At 58.4% G+C, this 15362-nt stretch overlaps 1 protein-coding gene across 7 annotated transcripts in view; it reads right to left on the bottom strand.

Moving 5' to 3' along the window:
• DOT1L (DOT1 like histone lysine methyltransferase) overlaps positions 1-15362 on the bottom strand; it is a 66219-nt gene that overhangs the window by 20722 nt on the left and 30135 nt on the right. For 6 of the 7 annotated variants that reach the window (XM_072721913.1, XM_072721912.1, XM_072721908.1 and 3 more), the window contains 5 exons: positions 13459-13553; positions 12884-12946; positions 6175-6230; positions 3910-3989; positions 190-258 (listed from right to left, as the gene is read on the bottom strand). In XM_072721913.1, coding sequence (XP_072578014.1) covers positions 190-258; positions 3910-3989; positions 6175-6230; positions 12884-12946; positions 13459-13553 — 363 coding nt within the window. The remainder of the gene's footprint in view (positions 1-189; positions 259-3909; positions 3990-6174; positions 6231-12883; positions 12947-13458; positions 13554-15362) is intronic. The other variant, XM_072721914.1, reaches the window with a different exon arrangement.

Raw genomic sequence — 15362 nt, forward strand, 5'->3', positions numbered from 1 at the left:
CCATGTCTGGGGACGTCTGTGCTTGTCACATGGGGGTGCTCCTGGCACCGAGGGGGTGGGGCCAGGGCCGCCGTCCGGAGGACGACCTGCCCCGATGTCTGTAGCACCAGGGGCACAGACCCACACTGACGCCCGTCAGGTACTTAAAATCGTGTGTCTTAATAATTCAGCAACACAAGCCTCGCTTACCACTCAAGTTTCTGCTGTTTATCCGGAAGTTGAGAGGTGCGAAGGGCTTCGAGGACACAATTCTGCCGCCTGAAACACAAAACTAGTTACTGCCATTCGTCGGGAAACACCTGAACGTGCACCAGCAGCAGGACAGTGGAGCTTGGAGGAGGAAGCAGCAGCCCCAGGAGCAGCGGGGCAGCAGTGGCACCGAGTCCCCGCAGAACCAGGAGCTGCCTTCCCACGCAAGTGTGCCCCATGGATGGCTCTCCTGTCCACACGTGCCCCGGGCCCCAGGCTGGCCCTGCAGCGTTGGCCTCAGACCCAGAGCTGCCTGCAGGGTCGCGCCGGCACGGGGCAGACACCCCTTGGTGAGGACACACTGGGAAGGCTGGCGCCCCCTCCGCAGTCTCTGTCCTCGTGTGGACGAGTCCCACAGTCAAAACTGAGTCTGAGGAGCAAAAGCAAACCCTACAGTCCAGATGACACAGACACCACCTGACCACGTCATCGGGGCAGCCACACAGACAGCAGTGGTTCTGCGGGCTGAGTTCTAAGGAGAGAAAGACGCACAGAGGAACCTGAAGGCTCACCAGGGAGCTCACAGTGCATCTGCCCCAAGAACACTGTAAATAAATACAGGCACGCTCACAGAGGCCAAAGTTCTCAGCAGGAAGGGGAAAAGAGCCACAAAGTCAAAGAAAATAATGTTACCTTTAAGTTGGCAAAGTTCATTTGAATCCATTTCCACATGCACATGCACAAACACTCCTGCCGGTGACACCCAGCCACCATCCTAAGAACTATCCCCAGCAGGAGCAGAGGATGATGGGTGCAGCACTAGACCAGGCCAGGTGCAAGGTCAGGTGGCAGCCTTGTGCCAGGGAATGAGTCAGAGTCAGGGACTGCCGGGTCACATCAAAAGTCTCAGCGGCCAGAGGCTGAACAGAGTCCCATGGGACACTTAGAACCCTCAGGGCCTCTGAAGAGTGTGGTGCCAAGTGGGATGAACCCTGAGGTCCCCTGGGTGCTCCCATTAGGAAGACACCACCCTGTGCTGCCCACATGGCAAGGGCCAAGGGAGCTGGGAGGGGCCCCTGAGGGCACGTCGCTACAGGACCACAGGTCAGGTGGCTGAGGACTGCAGGGCTCGCAGGCAGTCCCACCCCATCAGGTCCCCCCAAGCCTGCCCACAGAAAACCACAAGGGAGAGACCAGAGCAGCAACACCTCACAAGACAATGGCCCAGATGCCCAGCAGGTGCCGTCAACAAACATGGAGGAGCCCTGCTCTAGCAAAAGCCCACCTGGCCCCTGGCCCGGCCCAGAATGAGACAGCCAGAAGGAGGGCCCTCGGGTGGGCGGCAGGAGAGTGACAGGTAGAGGGGCCCTCCGTTCTGCCCTGATGGGGGTGCACAGCTCAGTGCCCAGGGACAGCCACTGACCACTCGCTCTTACAAATGATCGGGACTAACCTGGGCGGCATGTGTACGATCACCTGCATGCAGAGCCACATGCACACGACACACAGCTGTCGATGCCAAAGGCAGCTGGAAACCACCTGTGGCTGTGTGACCCTTTCACTTCCTTGAAAAGTTTATAATTTTTAAAAATATTTTATTTATTCATCAGAAACACAGGGAGAAGCAAGAGACACAGGCCGAGAGAGAAGCAGGCTCCCTGCAGGGAGCCCGATGCGGGACTCGATCCCAAGACTCCAGGATCACACCCCAAGCCGAAGGCAGACGCTCAACCCCTGAACCACCCAGGTGTCCCCCCTTGAAATGTTTTGTAATGAGACATGGGGGGACACATCCTGTTCCTCTCTCCTAGGAACACAGATGTGGAGAGCACGCAGGGCCTTCCTAGGACTAGTGACAAGAGGCAGCTGGGACGGGGCAGGGAAGGTGCTATGTACACAGGCTCCTCCCAAGTTGGAAGTGCCAAGGTCATGTTGAAGCCATCTCAGAATCTAGAAAACCTGCAGCAGCTTTAGCAGTTGCATTAGGAACTGCAGTGACTGGCCAAGGATGAGGACACTTCCTGGGGCTTCTGGCCCAGGCCCTGGGAAGGACACTGCTGACCACCGGGCCCAAGCGCGCACAGCATGAGAGCCGCATATACAACCTCACACTAAGGCCACAGCCCGCGGCCCACTCCTCCAACAGGGCGTGCCACACTCGTTCACACCAGGAGGACCCTGAGAAGGACGGGCACCCGAGGTCAGAGCCCTGATGAGGACAGCAGCAGCCCCTGCCACTCCACAGAGCCTGGCTGCTGCTAATCCTCGGAGTTCGTGAGGGAGTCCATGACTGGGGTCAGAGCACTAGGCTGGAAGCCTGTGCCTGCAAGCAGTGGATTCCTCTCTCTCCTCAAACAGTGGGCGATGACCAAGGACTTTGGATTCAGAGTGTCTCCAAGCTAGGCCAGAAAGTCTCCCAAGACTTTCTTCAGATGGAGAAACAAAAAATGCAGCAGCCAGGAACCCTGGACACTTGGCTCAGTGAAGACACACAGCAATAGGCATGAGGGTGCGGACAACCAGGCCCTCATCCATGGGAGACAGACGGGAGGACCCACAGAGGCTCATGCGCTCCAGATGGTGCCCAGAGTGACCTGCACCCGGAAGAAGGTACAGGTGTTTCTATCTTCCCTCCAGGAGCTCGCTGAGTTTTCCGTCCTGTGCTTGGAATCGGAGCACACACACTGCAATCCAGTGGCAGTTACAAAGGCCTGAACTGGTGTTCAAATGAAACTAGTTCACTCTCACCTACTTAGAAAGTTCTAGACTAGACGATCTCATCTGGCTGACATCCCAAATGCACGAGGGTTTCTGGCACAGCAAAGGGACAGGAGACACCTAACCTGCACTGCCTGGTACCTGGCCGTGGCCCTGATCCCCCACTCCTGGCAGCTAAGATGGAGCACGAGGGAGCCCCCTCCCCCCGTCCAGGCTCTGCGGGGAGACTGTGGGAGCAGGGCAAGTGGCCCCACAGTACACGCCCCTCAGGTGCAGAGGGAGTGGCCATTCTCAGGTATACCACGGGCCGTGGGAGCAGCCAGGGACAGCGGAGTGCTCCCCAGGGAGGACTGCCCTGCTGGCCAGACTGTACCCCAGCACACTGGCCTCTAGACTCAGCTTACTAAAATTCAGAAAACAAACTTCTACCTAGAAGGTTCAGGCCAGACTCAGAAGAGGACCTCATTCCACACAATTCCAAATCCAGAAACCTCCACAAGCACAAGGAAAACTCAATCCTACCTAAATGCCAACTGACTCTCAGGGAAGCAGCCTGGCTGGAGAACCAGAGCATGGGCTTTCGAGCTCCTTCGGCGACCTGCCCCTCTGCTGTGCCCAGCAGCTCCATGGCAAGTCCGGGACTCACACACGGCAGGGATGGGAAGGCAGAGGATGGCAGCAGTGGCGGCTCTGGCCAGGGGATATGGACCCACATGTGGGAAAAACCCAGAAAAAGCCTAAGAGGCCCCTAGGTTAGGGTCACCAGACAAAACAGGTGCCAGTCAGAGTTTGCATCTCAGGTCACAGTTGAGTCACCCTCTAGCATAAGCTTGTACCGAGAACACCCTTATCCTGACAAGCTCCTTGCTGCCTGCAGGAAACCTGAGTGTGACTGCAGAGCCTGAAGCCCGCTTGTCAGTCTGGCCACCCACCCCGCGATCCCTGGGCCCGGGGGCAGCTCCCGTCACTGAGACAGGGCACGGTTAAGGGGAAGTACGTTACCTTCCTTCATGTTCGCAAACCGCTCCTTCAGCTGGTGATCCACCTCAGGACCAAAGGCAAAATTATTCACAAATATAACACTGCAAAATAATATTCCAGTTGAGTAAAACGAAGGTTCCATTTGCACACATGCACAGAGTCCCAGTGCACGCCACGCCTACCGCCTCCACCGCCAGCTCCCCCAGCCCGGTGACGGGACCCGGGCCCACAGGGCATGACGGCTGCCCCTGGGACGTCCCTGGGGTGGAAACACGGACAGCTCAAACATCACCCGGGGACACAGGGATGAGGATACCTAGGCAGGAAGGCAGCAGGGACGGAGGCCGCACTTGAAAGTGAGCCGCCTGAGGACAGGCAGGACCAGAGGCAGAGCCCTGCCAGGGGAGGCGTGGCTCGCCCCTTCCTTCCTCCCTCCCGCTCTCTCTCTTGGCTCTCTCTGGCACCGGGGTTTGAACACGCCAACCCGGGTGGCCAGGGAGGCACTGCCCCACCCTGGGCGTGCGGAGGCGCTCTCGGGGTGGCTACGCTCTACTAGCAGCTGTGCCACCCGTCCTCTCGAGTCCCACGGGTAAGCAGCTCCCCACGGGTAAGCAGCTCCCCACTCGGGCAGAGGCTGTACCCTCTCTCATGAAGTGCCTGACTCCAGATAAAAACTGCGCAGCAGCGAAAACTGTGCCACAGAGGGCAGAACTGTACCCAGGACCTTTACTTTGTCTTTTGCAAGTGACAGAAGACAGAGTAGGCTGATGGCCGTCCCCTCACTGCTTGTTTTGAGTCTCTACAGTTTAAAATCGAGACGCCTGGAAACCATCACAGCAATAGGGTGAAGAACAGTCACAGAAGACCTGACCAGAGCTGGAGCAGACACCGGATGGCAGCGGGCAGAGCGGCGGGGAATAAATGCTGAAGACGTGGATCAAGCCCCGTGCGCTCTACCTGCGCCACCGCGCAGCAAAGACAAGGACAGGGGACTCTAGGCTGGGACACGCTCCGACAGGGAGTGAGGCTGGCCTGTCCCAGCACCTACTCAGGGACGGAGCCTGGGAAGGCTGGACACCAAAGGCTCAAGATGGCAGAGGCCATGACAGGGCGTGTGCCAGCCAAGGCCCCAAGGAAGGCTCTGATGGAAGAAGGGTGCTCCAGAGGCAGCTGCCCCCCCACATCTCATTCACGAGAAACCAGCAACAGAGACAAATGTCCCCAGCAAGAAGGGCTGGTAGGGGAAGAGAAAGGACACCCCTGCTAGGAAGCAGAGCACCCAGGGGGACGTCAGGGGGACGCTCTCCAGTTACCAAGACCTGTTTCCACTCTGCCTGCACGAAAAGGGGCCTGGGGGACAGTGCATGTTCCTTGAGCTCTCATGTTGCCAGGGTGACCACAAGATGTGACACCTCGGCCTGGATGCTGCTGGCCAATGAGGGTGGGGGTTCCTCCCCACTGACAGGAATGCCCACGGGGTTAGCAGGAGACTCTTGGGAAAAAGAGGAAGACATGGTGAGCAAGGGAGAGCAAACTGGACCCAATTCAGATGAAGACTTCTCATGGGAGAGCCACAAAGGAAGATGCTCTGGAAAGAATAGCGCACAGTTCTCCCTGTCAGTAGACAGGTGGGAACTACGGGGCAGCAGGAGGTAAGTAAGCACACCTGAAGGACAGACAGGGAGAGGCCAGATGGCAAGATGCCCCCAAAACAGTGGGCCACCGTTGGCAAAGCAGACTTCTGCCCAGGAAAATGGCTCTGGGGCGTGCAACACCTCTCGGGTCCCCGGGCTTCCAGCATCTCAGCTGATGTGCCAGCCCATGGCCTCACTGCGGCACCCCCAGCCCAAGGCCAGGGGAAGGGCTGCAGACCAGCTTCAGGCCCACAGCAGGTCCGTAGGAAGGCGTGGGCAGCGCCGCAGCACCCCAGATGCACGGGACAGGACACCACTCTACCGCCAGGTGCAGAGAAAGAGCCCTGCCCCTGCACCCCACCGGGAGAGGCACAGACACAGCAAGAACCCGCACGCTGAGCACAAGGCCCAGATAGCAGGGAAGCGCCCTCCCAGACGGGCAGCCGGGGGACTGGCACGTGTGAGCCTCGAGCCACACCTGGCCCTGCCCTGGGGCCCTGGGACCAACCCCCTGACCACCTGCTCTGCTGCAGGCGAGGGACAGGGAGACAAGGACCCTGCCAGCCTCCACCAGCCTCCTCTCCTGTGTGAACCGCAGTGCACCCCGCGGCCTCGCACCCTCCCTGGGGGCGCCTGCCCGGCCAAGCCCTACCTTGTGTTGGCAATCCGCTCTCTCCACTCTTCTGAGAGGAAGTCGCCTCTTTCCAGCTGAAAGGAAGAGAACAGGAGGGAGGCTGACTCAGGAGGCCTCGCCTGGCCTCGCACCCTGCCCACCCACCTGCCCGCGGAGAGAAGATGAAATGAGCGCAGTCACTGAGGTGGGGAGGACATACGACCAAGGTGGCGGCGGCTCCGGGGTGAGGGCCCCACTCATGGCAGTCACTGCTCAGCGACCCCGAGCGGGAAGGGAGGTTCCAGCCACGCCAGAGGATGCGCTGCAGAGTCATACAGAGCCAGGTGGGGGCGAGCTCGGGGCACAGCCACGCATGGTTCTCAGCCAGCTGTAGGCCAGACAGAGGCGGGCTGGCAGGCCAGGGCAGCACACAGAGGAGCTGTCTTGATTCGGGAGGCGCCCAGGCCACAGAGCACTGTCCCGGGCGCCCCGGCACCGCACACGGTGAGGCCAAGGCTTGTTCTCTGACCCCCCACAGCACCAGCCTCCTGGGGGCTCGCTCGCTCTTCAACGCCTGCTCTCCACGCCGTGCATCCCAGCACACCAGCACTGTGACGCCCGGAGCACCCAGTTCTTACTGACCAAGGTGTCCAGAGCTGTGGCACTCAGTGAACCAAAAAGTTGAAATCTAATTTTATTATTCTTTAAAAATGCTCAGCATACGCCAGAGAAAAGCAAGAGTATACATCCCCACAAACCTGTGCACGCCCGGTCCTGGCAGCACAATTCAGAAGAGCCAAACAATGGAAACAACCCAAAACTTCCATCAGCGTGTCCACTATGCACAGGCACGCCCCCCACCGTCAAGCAGGAGTGAGGCCCCCACACACCACCCCGGGGACAGACCCCCAGCCCACGAAGCTCAGGGAGGGAACCACAGGAGGCCCCATGGGGTGTGACACGTCCAGGACGGGCTCGTCCACAGACAGAGAGAGGGTTAGGGGGGGCCGGGGGGAGGGGGCCGGGTGACCAGGAAGACCCACTCTCCTCACGAAGACAGCAGGCACCCACTGGGGCAGTGGACCTGCTGTCACTCAGAAAGGGGCCGAAGCAAGACCGAGCAGAGACGGGCCTATGAGCACTGCGCCCCAGTGCAGAGGCTGTGCGCCAGGGCAGAAGCAGCTGCCAATCCTACGCCCTCCAGCCCATGCACAGATCCCACCTAGGCTGCAGGGGCATCGGGGGAGGGCGCAGCCCACCCGAACGCGCTCAGGCACCGGGGGTGCTGCCCACACCCTAGCTGTCGTTATCCCTAAACACTCTCCCCACTTGTGGAGCTTTCTGAACCTGCCACTCTCCCCAAGACAGCCCTGCTAGGCCTCAGGAGGGACTCAAATCCAATTTTAATTTTACTGATGCTGTGCAAGAGAGCGCTGGCACGGCGGGCCCGAGACTCTCGCAGGCTGAGCCGTCTGTGCAGACACAGGGTTCGTGCTGAGCACCTGCTGCCCTCCTGAGCCTGGGGTCCCGGCCAAGCCGGGCAGAGGGCCCCACGAGACCGACCCCCACGGAGAAGCTGGGCGCCGGGTCTCTGCCAGCCCCGAGACCACACCTCGCGCACATACTCATGGCTCGTGTTGGGGAAACTGAGCGTGTCCTGTGGGTCACCTGGGGGAGGACCCTGGGAGCTCGAGCCTGGTGTCCCTGCCCCGCCCCCCAGGCCTCCGCCCTGAGCTCATGTGATTCACATCCTCTCTGTGTAAGGCAGGGCCACGGGACTGAGTGTGTGTTGAGCCCTGGGCCCCCGGCACGTCCCGCACCTGGGGCCAGTCCTGGGGCCTGACTCGGGGCCTTCAGGCACTTGTCCACATGGCTCCCCTTTCCTGGGGGCCCCCCTCTAGGCCGTACTGTCAGGCCACGGCAGCACTGCTGGGCCGAGGCAAGAGAACAGCCCTGTCCTAGGCGCTGCCCGCCATGTCCCGCTGCAGTTCTGCTCCGGGCATAGGCTGCCCGTGATCCTCCAGGAGGGACTGGCTGGCTGGGGCACCCGAGTTAACAGTGGCCAGAGAGAGGTGTGTGGCCTTCCTGTGCCCCTGCCCAGGGACCCCGTGGCCTGGCCCCAGCACCACTGGGCCCTCCAAGTAGGAGAGGGCTCTGGCACACACAGGTGCAGAGGGCTTCAGTCCCCCACCTCTTGTTCCACAGGCACCACTGGTCCACTCGAGGCCCTGGGCCAACAGGCAGGGCTAGGGCGGGACATAGGTGGAGTGTGGGAGTGTGTGCAGCCACACACCCCAGCCACCGCAGTCCCACAACAGGGTCATGGAAGCTGTGTCCATGCCTGCATGGAACACACACACTCTCTGGTCGGGAAAAGAGCACAGCTTCCAAGAATAAAGAGACTGAGGTCAGCCCCACCCAAAATCAGGGGGGCAAGAGCCACCCATGGGCAGCCCTGCTACTCAGCTAACGTGCCAGGAGCTGCTGCAAGTCCACAGATGCAGGGAAGCTCAGTCGAACCACCAGACCCTGTCTCTTGGCAGCACCCGCCTCCCAGAGATCCAACTCCAACTGAGACCAGAGGGGAGGTGGACCAGAGCTTCTGAGATGCATGGGGCCCCAGATGACATGGCCCAGGCACCCCGAGGGCCACACAGATGCTATCTTGACGCGGCCAAACCTGGAGGGGTGGCAAGTGCCTAGAGGGAGGCCCCCCACAGCCCAGGATAGAGAGTCACCAGACCATGAGTACAGGAAGTGCCTCAGCACAGAGCAGTCCACAGACACCCTAGCACCATCCCCATGTGGCACCTCCTTGAGGCCACAGCTGCCCAAGGTAACAGACTCTCAATGCACGAAACCTGCTGTATACCAGGCCCACTGCCAGGCACCGCAGCATATGGGGCTCATTGTCAACAGCATGGTTACCATGTTACGGGGCTCCGGGGGCCTGGATGCCAGCCTGGGCAGGGAGCTGGACAGAGAGTCTCTCAGGTAGAGGCAGCACCCTGAGGTGACACAGGCCTGCAGGCAGAAGCCATGCAGAAGGAGGGAATGGGGGCTGTGACAGGAGGAGGCCTGTGCGCGGGCAAGAAGGGCCTGGCGCCCAGGCACCACTGCGCTGCAGGACGGGGAGGTGGAGGCCGAGGCTGGCAGGGGACCCTGGCTGGGTGGCGCCTCTGCAAAGGCAGGGGGAGCGGGGGGCGGGGGGGGACAGAGGAGGCGGCGGCCACACGGGAACCCTTGGCCTGCAGCAGCAGGCTCTAGGCCTGGAAGCACACACAGGGCTATTTTTAGACTCCTCTTGGCTCTGTTTCCTCTTAGATTCTTAAGTAACAGGAGCAGGACTCTGTCCGCCAACGGGGACGCCTGGTCAAAGCCACAGAAAGCTGGGGGAAGGCCTCACAAGACCTAAGACATAAGTTCCCGCCAAATTTGGGTATTCAGCAGTCAGCACATGCTCCCCACGCCCCCCGGAGCCGGGCTGCTCGAGACAGGACGCCCTCTGGAAACAGGCAACAGAGCAGCAAAGGCACGGTGGTTGCCTGCCCTGTGGCCAGCTTTTTCCACACACCCACTGCCAAGGTCGTGCCCAAGTGTCCTTCGAGCCAAATTCTATTCCCAGCCACCTCACACGGGCCACGGCACGGCTAGCGAACAATCTACACCACACGAGACCTAAGGGATGAGATGGTTTCCACATGGGGAGGCCCATGTGCTGACCACCACACCACGAGGCCCTGATGTGCCACTCACCCCAGACGGAGACAAGAGAAGGAAGGAGGACGGCAAAAGGAGAGGTGGCCCTCCCAGGCCTTACCCCGGTCCCTTGCCCCAGCTGTGAGGAGCATGCCTGAAGCTAAAACCAGCTACGAACAAAGTCCTGGAAGCCCTGCCTGGAGTACCAACGGCCGTTTCTGAGAAACGTGGCACAACTTTTACACTGAGGGCTGGTGGCTGTTTGGCCTTCTCATCAGAAACAAGAAGTAGTTTAAGATGGGGAAACCTCCATTTCAGGAAGTCATGGACTCAGGAAAATGTGGGAAGCAACTCCCTGGAAATGGAGGCCAACTGGGCTTCCTGCACACGCAGCCCGAACAGCAGACACCAGGGAGCCTCAGACATGGGGGCACGGGAGAGCACAAAGGCCGGACCGCTCGCCTTTCACGCAAGGCAGAGAATTCCAGAGGAAACTGCTCCAGGAGACAAAGAGGAGAAGCCGGGCCCCAGTCTGGATATGCAAGTCCTGGCCCCAGAAGAGCAGAACAGAAGCAAAGAGACACCCAAGGACGTTACAGGACGGACTACGGGCCAGGATCTCTCATGGACGCGGACGCAGTCTCAACAACACAGGTGAAAACCACCATGCACCACGACTGGGCGGGACTGACCCAGCACGCAAGGCCGGCTGGACACCCAATGCTCGCCCCATCAACAGGCCGAAGAAAGATCACAGACAGGACTGTGTCAACACACTCAGAAAAAGCATTTAACAAAGTCCAATGCCCATTCGTAATGAAGATTCTCAGCGAATTAAGAAGGGGTTGTGTCAACCTGATAAAAAACACCCACAAAATACCTACAAATTCACATCACCTCCGTGGTGAGAAAGTGGAAGCTTTCCTGGTAAGATCAGGAACAAGGCCATGGTGCCCCCCTCACCACTGCTTTTTGGCAGCACGCTGTACATACCTGCTGTTACGCTGGCTATGCAGTGAAACAAGAAAAATAAAACATACGCAGATTGGGAAGGAAGACGTAAAACTGCCTCTGTGCACAGATGACACGATCAATATAGAAACTTTGAAAGAATCCAGAAAAACAAACCAACCTTCATCTAATAAGCCATTACAGCAACGTTACGGGGTAAAGGTGTTAACCGTCTGTTACCATGCAATGTACAGAAGCCAACTGCTTTCCTGTACATCAGCAACGGACAAGCACAATTTGAAATAAAAAAGACAGTATCATTTATACAAGCACCAAGACAGACAGACACACTGACAGACTTAGGTATAAATCCAGCAAAACACGTACAAGATCTACAGGAGACAAAACACCAAACTTAGATGAACGAAACCAGTGACAGACTACAAAGCGAGGCAGGCCACGTCCAATGGCAGGAAGACGAGATACTGTCCAGGGGTCAGTTCTTCCCAAGCGGACGTGCAGATTCAATGCCATCCCGACCCCAATCCCTGTGTGCTCTGAGATGGATACCCACAAACTGACTCTACAGTTCATCTGGGGAGGTGAAGGCCCCAGAGCAGCCAGCACCACGTGGAAGGAGAAGACCCAGGCCAGAGGACGGGCGGACGCTGCCCTAGTGAAGACTCGCTCCAGAGCCACGGTAGGCAGTTTGGGCTGAGGGAGTGAACAGAGAGCAAAGGCTAGGCAGCAGGGCAAGGGCAGGGCTGCACTCACGGGGCACAAACAGCTAGGCCTCCACATGCAGAGAGAAGGATCCATGGGCCAACCCTACAGCCTCCCAGCCCCACACACGAAACAGAGCTGTACGACTCCCAGAAGACACCAGGGAGCAAGTGCGGGTGACGTCGGCCTTGGCGATGACTTTCAAACACTACATTTGTGCAAGCAGTAGCCATCAGGGCTGTCCTGAAGAAGGGGAAACCTGCCCTCTCCCTTTTTCCCCACACCCCAACCGACCCCCAGCCTGTGATCACAGGCTTTATTCTAGTCCCCTAACGCAACAAGGAACATCGATCGGTTCCAGCTCAACAGTCAATGCCCCACGCGATGGCTTGCTCTGGGCTGGTGACAACGGAGAGTACAAGAGGTGAACGCTTGTAAGACATCTCCAGGAAGGAGGAGCAACAGGGCTGGCCGTGGAACCAAGTGGAACCTCAGTGGTTTGGGCCTCGAGCTCTGGGTATGTGCAGGTAATGACCTGAGATGGGGAGAGAAGGATGAGTTAAAGATCCGGTCTGGACACACTCTGTCCGGGTGTCCCCGCAGTGGCCAAGTGGGTGCAGGCTGTACGGCCACAGTGTATCCACAGCAACAGAGAGGAAGGGATGAGGCTTGGGCCCAGACACGTTTCAGGCCGTGACCCAGATGCCCTGGACAGGAAGCCAGGGGTCTGGAACACTGTTCGGCCAAGGAACATGGGCATCGCAAGGCTGGGCCGAGCAATGGAGGCTGAGGCGCAGCAGCAGCCAGGAGAGCTGGGGGTGTGTGCTGCCCCAAACCTGAGCCTGGCCAGGAGGGACTCACGCTCAAGGTCGCAAGCTGCCAGGAAGGCAAGAAGAAGATGCTACTGAGCTGGCCAGCGGACAAGGAAGAGGCTGCCTTGTCCATATTCCACTGCCCAGCCCTGCGCTGCTGCCACAACACACGCATGCACGACATGGAAAGAGGGCTCCCTGAGACCCACCAGGTGCCTGGAGACACGCTGCACATGATTGTCTTAGTGCGGCTGAGGGCTGGGAGAGAGGGGCGCCGCCATGTGCCACCTCTGTTGTCAGAGAGCGTGGGGTAGGAGCAGCTGTAGCCCCCCGCAGGAGGCCCAGAAAGGGTGGAAGAGGCAGGAAGAGAAGAGGGTATCGCTGATGCCGAGCGGGCCTTCCCCCAACAGCACTGCACACCCAGCTCGGCTGTGCACACCGCGAAGGGAGGGACGCAGGGAGGGCGTCCCCAGGAGCAAAGAAGAACGGCGGGTCAGGGGAGGAGGAGGCACGGAAATGGAGCTGGATCGTTAGCCGCAGGGGCATGGAGCGATGGCACTCACTGTGTATTCTGCATGCTTTTTTCCATACCATTTCATCCACTTCCTGAACTCTCGGTCCATGGTCTGCAAGGGAATGATCCGACAGCCCGTCAGCGCCTCCCCTCGGCCCCTTCCTGCCCCCACCCTGGGACAAGCTGGGGCTGCCCACCTACCAGCCCTCAACACAAGCCCTTTGAGAAGCCCCAGATAAGTCTAGGGGTCGCAGGGGGGGACACACCGTGGCACCTGCAGAGTCCACCAGAAATGTGGGTCACATGCTCTGAAGGTCTTTCTGGAGATGCATCTACCCCCTACAGACCTCACGGACCCCACCCCAGGCAGACAGGCCGAGCGGTGATGCCTGCTGACCACGGTGCGTCTGGAGGAGACAGGCCCAGCCTGGGGGAGACGAGGCTGTAGTCCTTGTTGGCAGCAAACGCAGTGGGGCCCAGATGTGCATGCGGAGACCCAGCAGCCCCCGGAGCGCCCACCTCATTCTGTCTTCCCTCCCAACGCCCCATGGGTCATGGCAAACAAGGTTCAAAATAACAGACACACACACATGCACACACGTGTCCCACTCCAGAGTCACTCACCTCCGCGTACTTGGCTGGGATGTCAGCTTTCTCCACACCATAGTGATGTTTGCAGTTGGTGGCCGCGGCGACCTGCAGCACAACCTGGCCCACTCCTTCAGAGAGAGAGAGGTACTGTCAGACGTACCCCCTAACACAGAGGCACCATCCACGTGGAGTCGAGGCCCCAGCCAGGCGGGTGCTGGCCATGGGGGCCAACGGACAGAGGCTCCTGGCTCTCCAAGAAGGTGCCAAGCACTCCCTAAGGTCAGTGAGGACAGGCTGGTGAGCTGAGCCCCCTCCAGGGGATGGGGCCATCTGGCTTACACTGCCTCGTGCAGACAACACTCCAGGGCTCCTGCAGTGGGAACCTGCTCTCTGTCTATGAGACCTACGTGGCATCAACTGTGCAGACACAGCTCCACGAGACTCAGTAACACCTCTGGAAGGCTCCCGCGTTACCACCACGGTGCGGCACGGCTGGCCAAATCTGAAATCACCCTGAGAATACCTGTCAATGCTCGGCATTGACTGGGGTTTGATGCAGGATTGGAGGTTGCGGGAGAAGCCCCCTGCACACAGAAACAGGGTCTCCAAACCACTGTCATCTGGTGGCATCACTGGGCAGCCCAACGAGCAGGCCCAACACACCAACACACCCAGCTGTCAGCGTCACGAGGGGCAGTCTGCAGGTGCTCCAGCACCGCTGCGACACCATGTGCACCAAGAAGCTCCTTCCACAGTTGTGCCTCTCAGATACGTTCCGGGAACCTTTGAGTTCACACTTTGATTAGAATATACTCAAACAATAAAAGTAAGCACACCAGGGTGTTCGGCTGGCTTGCTTGGAGTACAAAACTCTCAATTTCAGGATTGTGAGTTCAAGCCCCCCATTGGGGGTAGAAATTACTTAAATGAATAAAAAAATATCTTAAGAAAGAAAGCGAGGGATCCCTGGGTGGCGCAGTGGTTTAGCACCTGCCTTTGGCCCAGGGCGCGATCCTGGAGACCCAGGATCGAATCCCACGTCGGGCTCCCGGTGCATGGAGCCTGCTTCTCCCTCTGCCTATGTCTCTGCCTCTCTCTCTCTCTCTCTCTCTCTGTGTGTGACTATTATAAATAAATTAAATTAAAAAAAAAAAAAAGATCACATCTATTTGGGATCCCTGGGTGGCGCAGTGGTTTGGCGCCTGCCTTTGGCCCAGGGTGCGATCCTGGAGACCCGGGATCGAATCCCACGTCGGGCTCCCGGTGCATGGAGCCTGCTTCTCCCTCTGCTTATGTCTCTGCCTCTCTCTCTCCTCTGTGTGTGTGTGTGACTATCATAAAAAAAAAAAAAAAAAAAAGAAAGAAAGCGAGAAGCGGGGGAGGGAGGGAGGGAGGGAGGGAGGGAGGAAGGAAAGAGAAGAAAGAGTAGAAAGAGAAGAAAGAGAAGAGAAAAAGAAAAGAAAGAAAAGAAAAGAAAAGAAAAGAAAAGAAAAGAAAAGAAAAGAAAGAAAAGAAAAGAAAAGAAGAAAAAAGAAAAGTCCCACTATTTAGAAACACAGAGTAAATGCCAAGGCCCATAGTGAGAGGATGTAAGGGTCACAGACAGCGATGTGGAGGGTGTTAAGAGCTGGGTACGAGAAGCTGGGTGGGTACTTTTCAAGATTCCTTAAATTTTTTTTTTTTAAGATTTACTTATTTATTCATGAGACACACACACAGAGAGAGAGAGGCAGAGACAGAGGCAGAGGGAGAACAGGTTCCCATGCAGGGAGCCCGATGTGGGACTCGATCCCGGGTCTCCAGGATCAGGCCCTGGGCTGAAGGCAGCGCTAAACCGCTGAGCCACCTGGGCTGCCCCTAAATCTTTTAGTACAGGTAAGTTACATGGTCTTTTAGATAACTGATTTTGGAAGCACATGAATTTTTTTTTTTCAGAG

Source organism: Vulpes vulpes, chromosome 9, assembly GCF_048418805.1.
Source record: "Vulpes vulpes isolate BD-2025 chromosome 9, VulVul3, whole genome shotgun sequence".
Classification (NCBI taxonomy): domain Eukaryota; kingdom Metazoa; phylum Chordata; class Mammalia; order Carnivora; family Canidae; genus Vulpes; species Vulpes vulpes.